The 21467-nt window shown below is 43.9% G+C and overlaps 1 protein-coding gene across 3 annotated transcripts in view; it reads left to right on the top strand.

Annotated features, from left to right (window-relative positions):
- KCNIP1 (potassium voltage-gated channel interacting protein 1) overlaps positions 1–21467 on the top strand; it is a 1074046-nt gene that overhangs the window by 353852 nt on the left and 698727 nt on the right. For all 3 annotated transcript variants that reach the window (XM_063447490.1, XM_063447491.1, XM_063447489.1), the window contains one exon: positions 7511–7635. In XM_063447490.1, the coding sequence (XP_063303560.1) occupies positions 7511–7635 (125 nt within the window). The remainder of the gene's footprint in view (positions 1–7510; positions 7636–21467) is intronic.

Raw genomic sequence — 21467 nt, 5'->3', positions numbered from 1 at the left:
TTTATTACATCTCTACTAGATTATCCAATTATTGTTTCTTCGTTTCTTTATATTCAAAATATTTGGGTTCAAGCCCATATTTTGGTGGAGCTGGTACCACAATCCTGACCTATTTCCCTAGCCTCTGATCCAATTGTTTGTTGGTCAAAGACAAAGGGAAATCTATCATTATATTTTTTCATTAAAGTTTTATTAATTTTATCCTTGGATTTACAATACTTCACTTTTGGCAGTTTGTCGTGTTTTATTCTTGTCTTCACATATACAGATTATTTACAACCCGGACGGATTAACTCCTGAGGATTGTACACATACTCTATCCAGCTATACCAGGGAGACGTTTTATTTATTTTTACTCTACTGAACATTTTACTACTTGGATGGACTTTGTTTTATTATATTTTTTTCTGTTTTTATTTTAGCGCAGCCCTTACCCACTTTTACAATTTCTATGCTTCTTTCTTCAGCCCACCTTATTTATAAAATATTACACTATTATGTAAAAAAAAAAACTACAAATGTATTCTTCTTGCAAAAAATTACAATTCAGTTACATAGTTACATAGTTACATAGCTGAAAAGAGACTTGCGTCCATCAAGTTCAGCCTTCCTCACATATGCTTTTGCTGTTGATCCAAAAGAAGGCAAAAAACCCAGTCTGAAGCGCTTCCAATTTTGCAACAAACTAGGAAAAAATTCCTTCTTGACCCCAAAATAGCAGTAAGATGTCTCCTTGGTTCAAGCAGCTATTAGCCCACTAATTAGAATTGTATCCCTGTATGTTATGTTTTTGCAAGTATTTATCCAATTGCAATTTAAACATCTGTATAGACTCTGACAAAACCACCTCTTCCGGCAATGAATTCCATATCCTTATTGATCTTACTGTAAAAAAAAACTTTTCTTTGCCTTAGATGAAATCTCCTTTCTTCAAGCCTAAATGTGTGACCTCGTGTCCTATGTATAGCCCTGTTTATGAATAGATTTCCAGATAATGGTTTGTACTGGCCCCGAATATATTTGTATAATGTTATCATATCCCCTCCAAGGCGCCGTTTTTCCAAACTGAAGAGATTTAATTTTTTTAACCTTTCTTCATAACTAAAATGCTCCATTCCTTTTATCAATTTTGTAGCTCGTCTCTGCACTTTTTCTAGTGCCATGATATCCTTCTTTAGAACAGGTGCCCAAAATTGCACAGCATATTCAAGGTGTGGTCTTACCAGCGATTTATAAAGAGGCAAAATTATATTTTCATCTCGAGAATTTATGCCCCTATTTATTCATGACAAAACCTTACTGGCCTTAGCAACGGCAGATTGGCATTGCATATTGCTACCTAATTTGTTGTCTATAACAATTCCCAAATCCTTCTCGTGTGTGGTTATCCCTAGTTCACTACCATTTAGGGTGTAAATTGCTTGTGCATTCTTAACCCCGAAGTGCATAACTTTACATTTTTCTACGTTAAATTTCATCTGCCATTTTAGTGCCCAGTCCCCCAATCTATCCAAATCCCTCTGCAGCAAGGCAATATCCTGCTCACATTTTATTACTTTACAAAGTTTTGTGTCGTCTGCAAACACTGATACATGGCTTTCAATGCCCATTTCAAGATGATTTATAAATATGTTAAATAGAAGCGGTCCCAAAACAGAACCCTGAGGGACACCACTTACCACTTTTGTCCAGCTTGAAAATTTACCATTTATGACAACTCGCTGTACTCTATCCTTAAGCCAATGTTCTACCCAAGAACAAGAATATTCATCTAGACCAATTTCTTTTAGTTTAAAGGCTAACCTATTGTGAGGAACCGTATCAAATGCCTTGGCAAAATCCAAGTAGATCACATCCACTGCAACACCCTGATCTATATTTCTACTTACTTCTTCGTAGAATGCAATTAGGTTAGTTTGACATGACATATGTTTCATAAAACCATGCTGATTATTGCTAATAACACAGTTCCTCCCAATGAATTCCTGAATATTATCCCTTAATAGCCGTTCAAATAATTTCCCAGTCACAGAAGTTAAGCTCACAGGTCTATAATTTCCAGGCAAGGATTTTGAACCCTTTTTAAATATAGGAACAACATCTGCCTTCCTCCAATCCTCCGGTACAATACCTGAAACAAAAGAATCTTGAAAAATTAAATACAGAGGTTCACTTATTTCCCCACTTAGCTCCTTAAGTACTCGTGGGTGGATACCGTCAGAAAAGTAACAAATCAAAGAACACGGTGTAATTCATATCAAGAAAGTTAAGTGGGCAGCAACATACATATATGCAAAAAACACACAATGATATAAAAATGAAACAAAATATAAATGAGAGAACTCAATAAAAGTACCTTACCTCGGTGGGGGCCCCCACCGAGGTGTAAGCAAGAGGAGTACTAGGGAGCAGGACGAGATCCGACGTGTGAGGTGTGTAGTGCTAAACCGCGGTCGGTATCTTCTAAAAAGACCGCGGTAAGTAGAAAAAGCACTCCAACGGAGAACACGTTGCACCACGGTCGGTGCCTTCAAAAAAGACCGCGGTGTACGGAGACTGGCCAGCAGCAAAACACACTTCAAGTTGGTACTCACGGGGAATCCTGCACCCGACCTCCTCCTGCAACAGCTGATCAGGGTGTCGGACTAACAGCTGCGGCTTATCGACGCGTTTCGTCCCGCCCACGGGCTTTCTCAAGATGCAGAAACAGCCACAGTTTGAACTTTAAATACACCCCTCAATTAGCTATTGAATATAAAACAAGTAAACAAATAAAATTGAATAAAAATAACAACGAAAATAATAAGTAAAGCTACCCATAGAGTACACAGAGGAAAAGAGTAAGCCCCTGAAACATCCATATACACACATATCTTTTTTATATAAAAGGCAAAAATGTAACAATAAACACCTAGAATACAGAACCCATGTTATTTAAAGGGACAGATACTGTTAATGTATATACATGTTAATAAGCTTAAAAAGTGGTCTAAAATCGCCAGTGCTTATAGTATGTAATATATCTCATGATATTTACACAAAAATATCTGTACAAAACCAAAGAACCGACATAGAAATATGCAGATATAAACAAACAGACGAACCAAATAATAAAAACCTTAGAATAAATCTGACTCTTCATAGAAGACACAGAAGAAAGGTATAAGCCCCTAAAATATCTATCTTTTCGAAAAGGGCCAAAAATTACAGCAATAAATGACTATAATACAGAACCCATATTATTTATAGGAGCAAACATTATTTGTGTATAGGGGTATTTGGTAAGCTTAGAGCGCGATCTAAAATCGCGAGTGCTTGTGGTATATACCCCATAATATTTGCACAAAAACATCTAGTCAGGACTCAGAACCACAGAACCAGTATAAAAATATACAAATGTGAATGAACAGAAAAGACAAATAATAAAGCCCTTAGAACAAATCTAACTCCTCATTCAGGCCGTTGGGTGTCATGGTATTCAACCTAAAAATCCACATGGATTCGCATTTAATAAGTTCCCTCTTCCTTTTAGCCATATCCTGGAATGGGGGAATATGCGTCAGGCCCAATAACCTAATGCCAGAAGGATTGTTATCGTGAAAGGTGGAAAAGTGTCGAGCTACTGAAGATTTACAATTATTACGAATTATAGCTATTCTGTGTTCACGGAACCTGCATTTCAAGGGTCTTGTTGTTTGGCCCACATACTGCCGATCACAGGGACAAATTAACAAATATACTACAAAGGAGGTGTTACAGCTGATATCCGATTGAACAAAAAAATATTCAGAGCTATTAAAGGGGCTAAAACTCGAAGTAGAATGCCAAATATACCCACAAGTCAAACATTTAGTGTGACCACAGCGTTTACTTGTAAAACCCTCTTTTGTCAGTATCGTTTTTCTCTCTTTATGATGTTGCAATTTGGAGGGTGCTAGAATGTTCTTCAAGCTAGGTGCCTTCCTGAATGTAACTCTTGGTGAATCCGAAATACAAAAAGATAGCCAAGGATCTTTCATCAGGATGGGCCAATACTTATAGAAAATCTCAATGATGTCATCAAACGCTTTACTGAAAGAAGTTGTAAAGATAGGTGTTGTACCCTTACCCACCTCCTTAGTGCTGATAGTAAACTTAGCTGTCTTACACTTAGGGACTTGAGCATTGTCCAAAAGTTTGAGAATCATATAGTGCTCATCTGTGTGTGGTTTCTGCTCGTAATATGCACTAACGGGGGATTTCTTAGGGCTGGGAAGACCTATAACATGATTCCCAAGGGTGGAAGTATCACCATAACTGTGCCCTTTCAGATAAGCATTCAGTATCTTATGCGATGGATAGGACTTTTCAACGAAACGTTGACATAGAACAAGGGATTCTCTTTCATAATCAGACAGAAACGAACAGTTCCGTCTGATTCTGATGAATTGTCCCAGGGGGATGTTATGTATCCATGTGGGATGATGACAGCTATTGGCATGTAAGTAACCGTTCACATCCACACTCTTTTGAAAAGTTTTGGTAATAATTCTGTTCCCAAAACCTGTAAGAGTTAGGTCTAAAAAAATCGATTGTGGACCTGTGTTTCTTATGCGTGAAAGAAAGACCCCATCTGTTGTTATTAATGTAGGTCATAAAGTTGTCTATATCATTCCAATCACCCCTCCAGACAATTAGAATGTCATCGATAAATCTTCGATACAGGGCGAGCCGCTCCATCCAATGTGGTTCCGCAAAGATCATTTCTTGTTCCCAATGGCCCATAAATAAATTTGCGTAGGAAGGAGCGAAACTCGCCCCCATCGCAATTCCTTTTTTCTGTATGAAGAACTTTCCATTAAATTCAAATAATTGTGTTTCAACATAAATTCAGTGAAACAAATAATGAATTGTGATTGTTTTTCTGGAAGGAGTGGATCTGCTCCTAGATAAAGCGAAAGGGCTTTTAGGCCCAAAGTGTGGTCAATGTTTGAATAGAGGGCTGCTACGTCTATCGTTAGCCAACAATATTGTTCAGACCATTCAATCTCCTTAACTAGGGACAACACATGTCCTGTGTCTTTCAAAAAAGACGGCAAATGGGGAACATATCTTTGTAAATGGAAATCAACCCACTTGGAGATAGGTGAAATCAATGAATTTATACCCGATATTATAGGGCGGCCTGGGGGATTAGTAAGGGACTTATGCACCTTAGGCAGGTAATAGAAAATGGGAATCTCTCCTTGTACTGAAAGAAAAAAGCTCCTTTCTTTTTTGTCAATAGCACCACTCAGTGAGGCTGCTTCTATGAGATCTCTAAGTTCATCCCTAAAGCGCAAAGTGGGATCACTTCCCAAGACCTCATAATAATCTCTATTTTCGAGAATTCGCTCTGATTTAGATAAGCAGCTCTATCCAGCAAAACAATACCCCCTCCCTTGTCCGCCCCTTTAATGATGAGGTTGTTGTTAGTTTTCAAACTGGTAATAGCTGCTAATTCAGCTTTATCCAGGTTACTGCAAACTTGATCTTTTCTCTTTTTAAGGTTATTACAGAGAATTCTCAGGTCGTTCAAGACCAATTCATAAAACATTTGGATGTACGGACCTTTATCCATCTGGGGATAAAACATAGAAGGGGGTTTAAGGCCAGATGGGATAATGGCCTCTATAATGTTTGATGTATCCTCATACTGGATACCGTCAGACCCTGGAGCTTTATTTACATTAATTTTCTTTAATAGCTGTAGCACCTTGTCTCAAGTTATCCAATCACAAGTTACCTGCAAGTTTGTTGCAGCAATCATATGCATATCTCTTGCCATAGGATCCTCATTAATATATACCGAAGAAAAATAGTTATTTAAAATTTCTGCCTTTTCCTGGTCTTCATTGACTAACAGACCCATCTCTGTTTTCAGTGTTCCTACACTTTCATTTTTTGTTTTTTTAGAATTAATGTACTTGAAAAAATGTTTGGGGTTGGTTTTGCGCCGTATCATAAGAAGACGAGCGGTGTGAGCGGCCGGCGTCAGAAGGGCTGTGCCGCTCACCGGAAGAGGATGCCCTGCTGCGCGGGTCTGAGGAGGAAAGGTAAGGTATCATTACAATGTCTTGTGAATAGAAGGCAAAGTATTGATTTCGGCACAAAGTGTATGGCCAATAGTCAGTGGGCAGGAGGCTAGCTTCCACACTCCAGGAGTTTGGGGGCAAATGTCCAGGGTAATGAGCGTTTGTCACAGTCTTATATAGTAACACTTTTGTCCTGGATACAATCTATTCCTGTAACCATAACATTTACTTGTAATATACCATAACCCATAGGCATTACACACATTATACAACCTTTCATGGTCATACATACATACATATATAGTTTGTCTAAAGACAGAGCCAGAACCATTTAATCACTGTCCATACTATGTTTATAGTATATGTAAGCAAATCATCATAGAATATGAAAAAATGTGTAGTGTGTGTATGTGTCCAAGAGTGAGTGTGTGCATCAGGCAGTGAGTGTGTGAGAATATAGAGTGTACCTCTGCACTCTACTTACTTGCTACACACTTGCTTCACAGTGTGTGTGAAGCAATTTGTGCATCTGTGTAAATGATAGTGTCTACAAATTTATTGTGTGTATGGGAATGCATGTCATGGTTAAGTGTAACCCCACAGTTATCAAATAACGTATTACCAAACCTTAGAGTGGTTAGGTTTAATGTAGGTCAGACAAAGGATAGCCAAATAAAGCAATTAAGGAATAGCCAGGTCATGATACCAGAGAGTACAAAAGTCAAAATACAAGCCGAGTCAGTAAACAAGAGAGCAGAAAAGTCAAATATCAAGCAGAATCAAAATACCAAGAATTACTATACAGACAAAGGGTAGCACTAGAGTGAACTTTTCAAGAACCACAATAGGGCACAGTATAAAGCAAAATGTGTCCTATTAATATGGGAGTGTCTTTTGCTTTAAGGCCACATCCCCAAAAAAATTGTTAAAATTACACAAATCCGCGCCATCGACTTTATGACGTCAACTGGCATGAGTCGCGTCATAAGAAGCGGCGTGATTGCAGCGTCCGACATCTAACTTGCTGAGAAAAGAGTTGACTTTGGGGGCACCACCACGTGGGCACGCAGTAACTAAGTAAGATATCATGACAGCCTATCTGTATGTGTGCATGGTGGTACCTATCCATGTGTATTAATTAGTGTGTATATGAATTTGCATGGCAATGCATGCGTATCTGTCTGGGATAGATTTATATATTTATTTGTGTCTTGGAATGTGTTTTGGTATATGCTTCTGTGGGAATGTGTGTGTGTGTGTGTGTGTCTGTGTGTCTGTGTCTGTGAATATGTGTAGATACTTGTGTAAATGTGCCTGCGAGAGTATGACTGGGGGTCAAGCCAGCAGATTTAAAAGGGCCCCCAAAATTTCTGATGGCATCCCTGAATAATTACAGTAAAAATAAAATACAGTTTCATTGTAATATTTATTTTTTACTTTATTACTTTGACTTTTAGATAAAATAGAAGATGAAATGGAAATGACAACAGTTTGTTGTAGACCGGAAGGCCTGGAACAACTGGAAACACAAACAAACTTCACAAAAAGAGAGCTGCAAGTTCTTTACAGAGGATTCAAAAATGTAAGTGCAGACACTTTTTTGTTTTCACCCCAGCAGACCACAGGCCAGTGTTGAAAGGTGGAGGGAAGTTTGTGACTTGCAGCTATATTTTGTTGAATGATATTTCAGAGTGCAGGTTCATGTTAGACTGTGTAGTCTTATGGTGAAAACACCAGGCACTCTGTTATAGTGATTTTGCAGTGAATTTGCATTGAGTCCTCTTTATATTTTTTAGGTGTACTTATAAGCAAGAGAGCCTAATGATAAGACCCATGGACCAAAAGTGTCTTTGTAATGTTGGTGTCTGCGGACATCTTAGCAGAGGAAATACTATTTGCCATGAAGAATGGTTAGACAGCGATACAGAGACTTTTACAATCTCTGTACTGGGGACCATGGAATATTATGTTTTACCAGAAATGAAGATGTTCTTGTAACATGATTTTAAAACAATGGGAAAATTCCACCCATTCCAGTACATGTTACATAATGTGATGCAGTTCTCTCTGGTCACTAATATATAAATGAAATACTAAATACAGAAAAAAGGGATAAGAACTTACAAATGTATAAAAATGCAAAGCTGAACTTAGGTGTGAAAACATTATAAAACATCTTTACTGTTTTTGATTGACACAAGATATACCTTATATAATATAATATGAAAAATAAAATAGAAACCAAACAATTCCAGAAATAAGTATAATTACAAAACATTTTAGAGGAACTTTGACAGTAAAAAGGAATGGTGTGGAATACCTAATTCCAAATGACAGACAACTTCACTGAACTGAACATTTTTATTTATTTTTATTTATTTTTTAAATAATTTATTATATAATTTTTCCTCATTAGAAAATTTACAAACAGATAGAGACAATTATCTATTGTACCTACATTCATATATTTAAACGTAATATTGATACATATATCATTGACATATATCACATTTAACAATACATACAACATATATACATAAAACAAATCCTTTACATTTCTATTTTCAGTAAACAAGTTTGTGTCTTCCCTTTTACATTATTCAGAGTCGGGATATTCCCCTGTGACAGGATCTGATCACACAAAGGGGGTATTTAGATTCAATCTATAGTAGGCATATCGAGAATCTTAATACAAAAAGAGAAGTCCTGCGCTAAAGCAGCAAGGACTACAACACACATCAGCCCCAATATGTAGTAAAAACCAAGGAAAAGAAAATGTTACTTGCGCTTTTTCCTTAATCCCTATGTATATTTAGACAAATGGAGGTCATTTAGTTGCTCCAATGGCCATTGGAGGGATGCCCGCCTGCCAACGTCAAGGCAGACCCCCCCTAAGCGGGTCCTAACACTGACCCTTCAGCCTGCTTCCTTGAGCTTCTGGCAAAGATATCTCTAATGAGACAGAAAGGGGTATTTTTTATATACACCCCTTTACTTATTAACCCTTAATAGGGAACACATGGGATGGGTAGCAGCATTGTAACCAGGCTGTGTGATACAAAGTAAATACAAATACAAAAAGAGAAGTCCTGCGCTAAAGCAGCAAGGACTACAACACACATCAGCCCCAATATGTAGTAAAAACCAAAGAAAAGAAAATGTTACTTGCGCTTTTTCCTTAATCCCTATGTATATTTAGACAAATGGAGGTCATTTAGTTGCTCCAATGGCCATTGGAGGGATGCCCGCCTGCCAACGTCAAGGCAGACCCCCCCTAAGCGGGTCCTAACACTGACCCTTCAGCCTGCTTCCTTGAGCTTCTGGCAAAGATATCTCTAATGAGACAGAAAGGGGTATTTTTTATATACACCCCTTTACTTATTAACCCTTAATAGGGAACACATGGGATGGGTAGCAGCATTGTAACCAGGCTGTGTGATACAAAGTAAATACAAATACAAAAAGAGAAGTCCTGTGGTCTCAAATTTTGTTTTAAATATGTTTATTGGTATCATGTCAGGTTTTCTTACATCAAACCGAGTTTCATGAAAGCGAACAGTCGCCTGCGCAGAGGCTTAAGCATCAGTATAGAATAACAGTTGTAAATTATCACCTGCGCAGAGGCGAATCAATCAGGTCATTTTATCGTACATAAACTTTGCAGGGGTGCCTTTGTCTAAGCAATAATTGAACACTTAACCACAGTATTCTGAATTAACATTTCAACATACATGTCTAGAAGAAAAACAATAGTTGTGTATTGTATAGGGTGGTTCTGAATTGGCCCTTGTGAAAATGCAATGGTACATTAAGGAGTATGTAAAGGCTTGTGTCATTTAGGTACGTTACCTAGGTGGATAATGAAAGTGCCATGCTTTTGACATTTCGCATAGCTATCCCGTGGATGGTTATTTGTGACTAATGTAATTGTGTTGCGAGTATTATCATCCGTGTCATGTCGTGGATGTGGTTTACGGTTGCATGTACACATTGCAGTCGATCGCCTGTGTGAAGGTGTGTTCCTCGTTGTATTAATCGAAGCAATCAGTTGCCTGTGCGGGGGCGTTTCATACCCTGCATCTAACATAGCGTTTAGTTGCCTGCGCAGAGGCGTGTTTCTCAATACATCTATCATAGTGTTTTATTGCCTGCGCAGAGGTTCATTTCACCTAGCAGCAGAGATGACGTATTGGTGCCTGCGCAGCGGTTGTTTGGGCATGTCTATTGCATCCTTGTTAGTGATCTTAGTTTGTGTGCTGTGTTTGATTTGAGTTGTGTGTGGGTGTCGTTCGGTGGGTGAGGTGTGTATTCCTGGTATCTATAGTGGAGTCTGTCTGCGCTGCGTGCGCTTAACATGTTCTTAGGGCTGTGTGTGGTTCAGTGTTGTACGGGTGTGTGGTATGATTGCTTGGTGCGTTTCGGGCGTCTGGTTTGTTATCGTTCTGACGGCGTCTTTCCCGCGTGTCTCGGACGTGGTTCCCCCTGTCCCGTCTTATTTCCCTGCTTATTGTCATGTGTTGTGCCGGGTCTGTTGCTATCTCGTGTGCATCCCAACTTTCTAGTGGGTTTGGTTATGTGGCCCGTGCCTCCTGTGCTCTAGGCGGTAATGTGGGTTATGTGTGTTGCGTTGTTCCGTCTTGTTCTGTCTATTTTTGGCCGCTGTAGCCCCTCGGTAAATTCTCAGGTATCTGTGTTGTGTGTGGTTGGTATGTCTTGCTTGTGTCCCCTCAGCATGTGGTTGTTCATTGTCGTATTATGTGTCTCCTTTCTCATCGCCTGGTTATGTGGCTATCTTTTGTGTCATTTGGGTCATTTTTCGAGTGTAGGTGTGTGTGGCCGTGTCCCGGGAGGGTATGTGAGGGGGTTGCGGGTTGGTGGCCTGTTATCCAGTCCCCCGTTGCCGCCCCGTTCCGCTCAGCCCCCGGGTCTCTCGGCTCCCCGCTCTGGCCTGACGCTTTCTTGCTCGTTCCTCTCGTAGCCAGTAGAACCAGCGTTGTGTGTCGCGTTGTGACGGCTTTCACGTCTTCAAATGTTCGCGTCGCTTCCACTTCTGCTACCCATCGTTTCAGTGGGGGCGTAGCTGTTTGTTTCCAGTAGATGGGAATGGTTGCCTTGGCCGCGTTGAGCAGTCTGGGGATGATGGATCTGACGTATGCCTGTGTTGGCATGGTGGTTTTGTGTAGGAGGAAGGAAGCTGGGGTCTCTGGTAGTAATTCATCCGTTACTTCGTGTATAGTCTTCCCAATCGTCTCCCAGTATGGACGGATCTTGGGGCACGACCACCAAATGTGTTTGAATGTGCCTACTGCCTCCTCGCATCTCCAGCAGGTGTCTGGCACCTCTGGGTTCCTTGCGTGGAGCATTGATGGTGTCAGGTACCACCGAGTGAGGATCTTGTAGGAATTTTCCTGTAGGCGTGCTGAGCCCGGTGTCTTCTGTATCAAGGTGATGATCGTGTCCCAGTCTGCCTCTGTCATGGGCTCGTCTAGGTCCTCCTCCCATTGCCAGTAGGTATCTGCTCGTGATTAGGGTCAGGTAAATCTGTGATATGGCTCGTGGTGGTTCTTGGTCTTGCAAACAGAGGTGTTCGAACGTGGTTGGTTCCCTCAGGAGGGATGGTTTCTGGGGGATGGATCAGGCGTATTGTGTAATTTGCGCTCTCTGGAGTGTGTGTGCGAAGGTAAGTGGTCTGTCCGGGAATAGTTCATGTAGTGGTCGGATGTCGAAGGGGTTTCGGAGGATGTCCTTTATGCGGATGATTGGCTTGTGTCCTATTGGGTGCGGAGTCCCCTGCCGGGAAGTCTGGGTTGCCTCTCAAGGGGAGGAGTGGGCCGGGGTCTGTCGTCAGGTACTGTTTCGTGCCCTGTCTGTGCCAGACTTGCATGGTGGCCGCCACGAATGGGTTGGTGATGTGTTTGTGTTTGTATGTGGCTTTTGGGATCCAAGGTAGTGTCCTGAGGTCGCAGTTGGTCGTGTCTGATTCTAGTTGGGTCCACAGTTTCGTGCCGCTTGCCACCGTCCAACTGATGATTCTCGTGAGGTGTGCCGCGTGGTGGTATTTCTCAAAGTCCGGCATTGCCAATCCCCCCCGTAGTTTGGGTAGGATTAGTTGGGCATGTGCTATCCGGGGGGACCTGCCTTTCCATATAAATTTGCGGACTTCCGTTTTCAGTGCCGTAAAAAATGATGGTGGAGTTGTTATCAGGACTGTTTGGAATATGAACAGTAGCTTGGGAAGCAGCGTCATCTTGACCGCGTTCACCCGTCCTATGATATATAGTAGGAGCTCCATTTGTGCAGTTCCTCCGTTGCTTTTCTCAACATTGGGAGGTAGTTTTGGGCGTATAGGTCTGCTGGGTTGGGTGTGAGCCAGACCCCCAGGTACCTCATTCTGTGGTCGCACCAGCGGTATGGGTGTTGTCTCTGGATCGTTGTTTTCAATGCGTGGTTGACCGTTAGGTTTAGGATCTCTGACTTCGAGTGATTGATTTGGAGATTCGAAAGTCGGCCATATAGTTCGAATTCTGTCTGTATTGCCCTGAGGCAGGTCTCTAGGTTCGTGACTACAAACAACAGGTCGTCCGCGTACGCCATGATTTTGTGGTGCGTGTTTCCGATCTCTATTCCTTGTATATCCGCGTTCTGTCTGATCTTATTAAGAAAGGGCTCCAGCGTCATAGCAAACAGTAAGGGTAAGAGCGGGCATCCTTGCCTGGTTCCGTTGAGGATGTGGAATGGGTCCGATAGTGCGCCGTTGATCCTGAGCCTTGCTGACGGGTCAGTGTAGAGCGCCATCACCCAGGTGAGGAACTTCACCCCGACACCGAACTGTCGCAGTGTTGCGAACATCATGTCCCAGTCCACTCTGTCAAACACTTTTTCTGCGTCTGTAGACAGGAGTAGTACCGGCGTCTTTAGCGTCTTGGCGTGGGCTATGATATTCAGGGCTCTGATGGTGTTGTCCCTCACTTCCCTGCCTGGGATTAATCCCGTTTGGTCTGGGTGGATTGACGCGGGGAGCAGTGGCGCCAGTCTGGTCGCGAGGATGCTTGCGAGAAGCTTGAGGTCCGTGTTTAACACAGATATCGGGCGGTAGCTGGGGCACAGTGTTGGGTCCTTCCCTTCCTTCGGGAGTAGGGTGATGTTGGCCGAGGTGAATTGGGCCGTCGGTGTGGCTCCTTCTTGGATGGAATTAAGTGCCACCAGGAGTTTCGGTGTCGTTACCTGCGTAAATGTTTTGTAATATTGGAGGGGAAGGCCGTCCGGTCCTGGGGCTCTGCCGGTTTTCGCCCTCTTGATGGCATATGCTATGTCCTCTGGTGTTATGGGTGCTTCTAACGCTTCCCGTGCTATGTCGCCTATGTCGGGCACGTTCGCGGAGACCAGGTAGTCCCTGATATTTTCAGTGATGTTTGGTCGTGGAGCTCCTGGGGCTGTTTGGCGGAGGTTATGCAGGTTCTGGTAGTATGCTCGGAATGTTGCGGATATGTGGTCCGGCCTGTGTCTGAGTTGCTGTCTGGCGTCCTTGATTTTCGGGATGTAGAGTTGGGTCCTGCGCTGTTTGAGGAGGTTTGCAAGTAGTCTCCCGCATTTGTCCCCGTGTTCATGTATCATGTGTTTGAAGTGTTGGTATGAGCGTTGTATCGAGCGGTTGAGATGTGTGGTGAGTGTCAGGGTACCTGTAGTCTCTACCTCAGAGGAGGTGAGAGACTTAGACGTTTATCCTCCCAGAGGGGTTGTTTCCTCCATTCCTCGCGGTCCTCTCGGCCATTTACAAGCCGACCGCGAGGGATCCACTTCCTTATATGACGCGACGCTCAGTAGTCGACGTCATGACGCCAACCCGGGTCGACCTGTCAGTCAAGTCCCGAGCACTAATCAGGACTCGTCGGGGGCGTGATTACCCTCTAGAATCAAGGTATAAAGTAAGGCTTTCGGCATCTGCTCATTGCCCTGTCGTGGTTCTAGCCTGTCTAGTCACTCAGCGCTCTTGTATTCTAGTTGTCTCTTTGGTTCTGACCCGGCTTGTTTGTACTACCCTGTTTATCTCTGTTACCCTTTGACTCGGCTTGTCTCTCGCTTACCTGTCCTCTCGTTCCCTCGACCTCGGCTTGTCCCTGACTATTCTCTACTTACTCCTTACGTTAAGTCCGGCCATTCTAAGGTCCGGTATACGTACCTACCACCTGTTTGTACTCTGCGTGTTGGATCCCTGTCCCGATCCTGACAGTGAGTTGATCACGTTTGGTTATCAGGTCTCTATATGTTGTCGCGTCCAGGGTGCGTTTATGTCGCGCCTCTAGGGTTGCTATGTCTCGGCCGAGGTCGGTTATCTCTTGTATCGCCTTCTTTTTGCGTGATGCGCTGAGTGCTATGATCTGGCCTCGGATCACAGTTTTGTGTGCCTCCCAACACGTCAGTGGCGTCACGTCGTCGGTTTCGTTTTCCGCAAAGTATGTTCGTATGGAGTCGCTGATTTTATCTACCACTGTCGTGTCGGAAAGCAGCGATTCGTTCAGCCGCCACGACATTTGTTTGGGTCTGAACAGCGGTGATTTCAGCCGCATGCGGATTGGGCAGTGGTCTGACCATGTCATCGGTAGGATCTCTGCGGCGGTGAGCAGAGTCAGGTTCGGGTGCGGTGTGAGGAAGTAGTCGAGCCTCGTGTATGTTGCGTGGGTCCTGGAGTAGAAAGTATAGTCGCTGTCTGTTGGGTGCAACGCCCGCCAGCAGTCTGCCAATTGGTGGTGATGGAGGAGGCGCAGGGTGTTCGCATATCTGTTGTGTGTGGTTGCGCTTTGTGGGGACGAGGAATCTTGGTCCGGGTGTAATGCCAGATTTAGGTCTCCGCCAATTATTAGTGTACCTTCTGTGAATTTCATCAGCGTATTCAGTGCGCGTCCGAGGAATTGGTGTTGCTTAGTGTTCGGGGCATACACATTGGTGAATGTGTATGTTTGGTCCAGGATTGTGCCTTTGGTGAAAACATACCTACCTTGGCTGCATCTGATGGTAGCTTTTTCTGCGTATGGGATACGTCTGGAGAAAAGAATGCCGACACCCTGCGTGCGCTTGTCCGGGTTGTTACTGAAGTATCCCACATGGAAATTGCGGTCTTTCAGGGCTGGTGCTCTACCCTCTTGAAAGTGGGTTTCTTGCAGGAAGGCTATTGACGCCTTGTAGTGTTTTAGGTCTCGTAATAGACTCGTTCGTTTTTCCCTGATGTTCAGTCCGTGCACGTTGTACGAGACGATAGTCAGGTCTTCCCGCGCGAATCCGTTTGGCCCCGGGGCCGGCATCCCGCAGGCGGCCCAGGGGGACTGGTGGATTTGGCTGGGGATGGGGGCAGAGGGAGGTGGGTAATGTTGGGCTTGCGGGTGTTTGTGCGGGATGCGTCGTGTAGATGTGTGTGTGTGTGGGTGGTGTATCTGCCTTGTGTGTGTATGCACTGCCTCTGGGGGTCAGTGTCCGTGAAGGGTAATGGACAGTTAACCCGTCGGTGCGACTGAGTGTCCGGCCTGTCGGAGGGACCTAGTCGTCTTTAGGGTGTGTGCGTCCCTTCCTGCGAAGGGGGCCGTGTGTCCTGGTCCTGCGGGGGAGTCTAGCCGTGTGCCTGAGCTTTCCCTACCGAGTCCGTAGGGGTGTTTGTGTTTTGGAGTATGATTTGGTGTGTGGATTCCCGTCTCTTTAGTGACTATGTGATCGGTGCATCCGCTCGTTCTCTCGGTGTGGTGTGTGGATGGGTCGTTTGGTGTACGTTAGTGCGCGGTGGTGCTGGTTTCTGAGCTGCCTTATGGTGTTCTGGTGGGGTGGTCGCCCTGTCAGCCTATGCGCGGGCGCGGTCCTGCCGGGGGGGGGCCCATGATCCGTGGGCCTTGCATAGTTTTTGGTGGTCGGTCGTGTGCCGTGGTGGTTTGGTTGTTCTCATTGGTTTGTCGGGGTCATGGGGCGGCTGGTCACTCGGGTCTGCCTTGGGGGGGTACTATAGCGTACTTCGTTTAGCGTCTCTAATACTGATATTTTAAGAACTGGGGTCGTGGTGGGGCGGTTTTTGCCTTTGCGGCATCTTAGGGAGTCTCTGTATCGTATCATGCAGTAGGTCCGTCTATCGAGTATGTGGGAGCGCTAGTCAAGGGGCCTGCTGGCACCGCGTCTGTGGGCATTGAGGCGCTGTGTGTGCATGGCGGGTGCAGTGTGCGTGTGGCATCTTAGACATCAGATATATCACAAATAGCAAGCATGCATAGATTATAACCCCTTAACTGCTTTGTAGTTCGTTTTGTCTCCCCTCATCTGCTCTTGTTGCCTGTGGTCTCCCATTCCCCTCTCGCCATTCCTGGGGCGCCCCAGGGCTAGCATTAGGGTTGTAGTGATCCCTTCCCTCCCTCCTCCATACCTTCCCTTCCCCCCCCCCCTCCTTGCCTCTTTCGTGCTCTCTCTGTCTCCCCTTTCTTCCCCCTGCCCTCCTTCCTCCCCCCTCCCTCTGTGTGCTTACTGCCGTCTGTGTTCGCACTTTGTGCTCGCGGAGCCCGTGCCCTTCCCTCCCTGCCCTTTTCCCCTGACCCTCCCTCCCGCCCCTAGTGTGACTTCATTTGTGCGTGCATTCTGTGACCTTCCTGTGTGCCATGTGGTTCCGTAGAGCTTGGGCGTCCATAACCTCTTCGGCCCCTTGGCCTGGCCCGACCGGTGTTCCCCTTCCCCTCCCCAATAGTCCAGTTCCCTCCCTTCTAGTTCAAAGTTGCGTGTGGTATTATGCGGTAGTCCCCTCAGACCTCCCGGTTACCCTTTCCCACCCCAATCTTTCTAGCTTATACTTGTGTGTGCGTCTATAGTTGGTACTCACAGTTCGGTGTGTTCTCTCTGCCGCCCTTGAGTCCCCCCCTAGTTGTTTGATGGTCTGTTTACCGCTCACGCCTCGCCTGGCCTGGGTTCCAGTCGCGGCGGCGTTGGTGCTGGGGCCCTTGAGGGTTTTGGTCCTGTCTGCGTGGTTGCTGCAGTCCTGGTGGTTGCTGGAGGAATGACCTTGTTAGCCAATCGGGTACCTGTATTGGCGGGAGGCCTAGGGTGCGTAGAAAGCTTGGGACTTCTTCTGCTTTTCTCAGCGTTAGTTGATCCGGGCCCTGTCTGGCTGTCAGGGAAAATGGGTAGCCCCAGCGGTACGGAATTCCTGCTTGTTGTAGCGCCGAGGTCACAGGGCGTAAAGCTCGTCTTGCTTGTAGTGTATAGCGGGACAGGTCTTGGTAGATGGATATGCTTTGCCCCTCTAGGCGTATGGTTCCCATGCGGCGTGCTGTGCGCAGTATTTCCTCCTTTAGCTGGTAATTATCTAGGCAGCAAATTATGTCCCTGGGCTGGTCTTCTAGGGCCGGCATGGGTCTTAGGGCCCTGTGTGCCCTTACTAGGCCTATTCTGGGTATCTGCTGACCCCCCAGTACCTGTGCGAATAGTTTCCTCAGGATGTCAGGGATATTCTCCGCCAGGCCTCCTTCTCTCACCCCACGGACGCGTAAGTTCAGCCTGCGGCCGCGGTTGTCCACCCACGTGGTCAGGTACGCCATGTCTGCTTCTTGGCCTGTGACAGTCGTGTTGGAGTGCTCCAAATCTGTCCAGAGGGCCTTTGTCTCTGCCTCCGCCACGGACATGCGGGCCCCCATGTTAGCCATATCTGCCCGTAATTGGGCCACCTCCTCACGTACCACCTGGCCCAGGCGGTCTGAGAGGGCCTCAATGTCCGTTTTCATTAGTAGGTTGGGCAGTATCTCCCTCCATCCCTCCTCCTGCTGCATCTGGGGTTCTGAGGCAGCAGATAAGGCTGGTGAGCGCCTGGCAGGGGTGGATGGAGTGGAGTCCGGCGCTTGGTTTGCGGCCTCCATTTCCGGCTGCGGGGATTGCGCGCGGGTAGCGGGGTGCATGTAGGACCTGATTGTGTGGTCCCCTCCGGGACCCGCGGGCCTCGGGGTGCCTCCCGTGTCGGTAAGCTTTGTGCGTCCCATTTGGTGTGTGCTGCGAGCGGGATGAGCTGGTTGGTGCGGTTTCGGTGCGGGTGCCACGAGGAGCTCCGGGTTCACACTGCCATCTTGGTCGGCTGCCGGACACGCCCCCTGCAGTTGTCTCAAATTTTGTATCTATACGGATTAATACAAAATTGAGAGGCGATGCCTCTTTCCATTTTATATTGGAATCTGATAACCCCCTTAACTTGCGGCCAGGTATCTATTGTTAAAAAAGTGTAGGTAGGAACCAGCGCTTATTCGTTTAAAATTTCAATATGTTAATACACAATATAGTTTTTATTAGCTGATATACATTCAAGTGATCCTTTACAATATCACCAATACCAAATGCAAGACAAGAAAAAGAATGTAGCGCTTTAAATAATCAAAAAATTAATTAATCACCTTTTTGGTTTAGCATGGAGATCCCCCTCCCATTATTCTACTCGATGGAGAGGAATAGAGGACCATGATTGCAGAGAAAATCCGTCCCAAAAAACAAAAACCTCTAAAGTTGTTCTCATAAAGTCCCAACTAACTCTATCAAAAGCTTTCTCTCCATCGAGAACCATAGTGAGAAAGGGAATTTTCATGGTATGGACTTTCGCATATATGTTTAAAATTTTCCCGATGTTCTCCCCGGAACGAAGCCCACTTGATCTTCTGAAATTCTTAGTGGAGATTATATTTTTTATTATTTTAGATAAAGCCGAAGCATAGATTTTATAGTCAGTATTCAGCAATGTAATTGGTCTGTGACTGTAACTGGCTATTTCTTCTGGGTTTTTATTTTGTTTGAGTATAGGAACAATGTTAGCTACAAGCATCTCTTTTGCAATCTCCCCCATAAACATAGCTGAATTTAACCCCTTAAGGACAGAGCTTCAGAAGCTTGACTTACGCTTAATGACACAAGCAATTTTTGCATTTTCTTGCTGTTTGCGTTCAACTGCAATTTGCATCTCTCTCATTTATTGCACCGACACATATTATATACTGTTTTTTAAAGGACAGAAAGGGCTTTAATTTGATATAACATATAAATATATAAATGCTTACTTATTATAAAAAAAATACAGAAAAATGCAAAAAAAAGAAAAATATTGTTTTTTTTTTACAGTTTTTGCAATCATAATGTGTGCATAATTAGTGCAGGTTAAGGAAAGTAATTAAAAATAAATTCATTTATTTGTTCTGATTTACAGAATATATAATGTGTCTGGGATTTTAAGTTTTTTTTGGTAGTTACAGGTCACAAAGCACAAGGAGTAAAATAAAATTTTAATGTGGAGCGATTTTAGAATTTGGTATGTTTGTCTTGTAAGCCTAATAGCCATAAAATAAAACAAAATTGCCACACAAAAGTATATATTTATATAAAGTAGACATCACAGGCTATTTACCTAAGGTTGTTTTGACACTTTCTACGTAGCCATTTTACCGCCAACCTCTGCTAAATATTGGAGTAAAATTGTGTTTTTGGGGGGTTTTCGCACACAAACGTATAACAAAGAACTTCTCATGTGTATTTTGTAAAGTTGTTGTGTGCTATTCCTGTACAAAGTTTTATTATGTGTTCAGTTACTTCTGCTGAGTACAACGGTACCCCCATTGTATGTCTTTGGCACTATTTTGTGAAGCTACAGTGCCATATAGGAGACCTGTCCTTTTCAGTATTCACAGTAGAATTTTGAGAGACGGATATAATGAGCCTATGCTTCCATTTGGGGTGTTATAACAGTTTGACTGTTCAAAAACCCCCACAAAGGCCTACCATTTGTAAAAGTAGACACTCCAGGGTATCTCATAAGGTGCATATTGTGCCTTAACATGCCCCCATTTTTTTACCATTACATGCCAAAGTATGTGGTAAAAAATAATTGTGTGCATTTTTTACATACGGATTGCATTTTTGCTGGGCATTTTGTATATTTCATATGTGCCACTAAGTTCAAACCGCCCAAATTATGCTCAGCTAAGTCTTCTGAGTAAAAGGACACCCCCATTGTATGTCTATGGCACTATTTCGTGAAGCTACAGTGCCATACAGGAGACCTGTCCTTTTCAGTATTCACAGTAGAATTTTGAGAGACGGATTTAATGAGCCTATGCTTCCATTTGGGGTATTATAACAGTTTGACTGTTCAAAAACCCCCACAAAGGCCTACCATTTGTAAAAGTAGACACTCCAGGGTATATCATAAGGTGCATATTGTGCCTTAGCATGCCCCCATTTATTCACCAATATATGCCAAAGTATGTGGTAAAAAATAATTTTGTGCATTTTTTGACATACGGATTGCATTTTTGCTGGGCATTTTGTATATTTCATATGTGCCACTAAGTTCAAAACCTTCAAATTATGCTCAGCTAAGTCTTCTGAGTAAAAAGACATCCCCAATGAATGTCTTTGGCACTATTTTGTGAAGCTACAGTGGCATATTGGAGACCAAGCCATATCAGTTTTTACAGAACTTTGAATTTTGACGCTGGACCTATGTGCAATTTCCAAGCATCTTCGTAAGTTTTAAATTCAAACTACCCCACAAAGGCCTACCATTTCTTAAAGTAGACACCCCAGGGTATTTCAAAAGGCATATTTTGAACCTTAGCGTGGGATAATTTTTCCGCTAGCTTGTACCAGGTGTAGTGGTAATAAGCGTTTTTTCTGCCTTTTTGACACACAAAGTGAGTTTGCACAGTATATTTTGCAAACCTTATGTGTACCACCACTCTATAATACTTTATATGTTGCTCAGCTATGTCGGCTGAGTACAAAAATACCCCCGTATGTACCTTTGCCAGGTATATGTGGACATCGGAGGGGCACATTTGGGACACAGCCATTCCATTTTTTTTCAAACTTTACATTTTTACGCTGTGCCCATGTCCCATTTTAGAGTATTTTACCAGGCTATATAATCCAAATACTCCATAAAGCCATACCATTTCTTAAAGAAGACATCCCAGGGTATTTCAAAAGGCATATTTTGAAAATTAGTGTGGGATAATTTTTCCGCTAGCTTGTACCAGGTGTAGTGGTAATAAGCGTTTTTTCTGCCTTTTTGACACACAAAGTGAGTTTGCACAGTATATTTTGCAAACCTTATGTGTACCACCACTCTATAATACTTTATATGTTGCTCAGCTATGTCGGCTGAGTACAAAAATACCCCCGTATGTACCTTTGCCAGGTATATGTGGACATCGGAGGGGCACATTTGGGACACAGCCATTCCATTTTTTTCAAACTTTAAATTTTTACGCTGTGCCCATGTCCCATTTTAGAGTATTTTACCAGGCTATATAATCCAAATACCCCATAAAGCCATACCATTTCTTAAAGAAGACATCCCAGGGTATTTCAAAAGGCATATTTTGAACCTTAGCGTGGGATCATTTTTCCGCTAGCTTGTACCAG

Source organism: Pelobates fuscus, chromosome 3 (genome assembly GCF_036172605.1).
Source record: "Pelobates fuscus isolate aPelFus1 chromosome 3, aPelFus1.pri, whole genome shotgun sequence".
Taxonomy (NCBI): Eukaryota; Metazoa; Chordata; class Amphibia; order Anura; family Pelobatidae; genus Pelobates; species Pelobates fuscus.
This window is presented reverse-complemented; position numbering and strand designations above follow the sequence as displayed.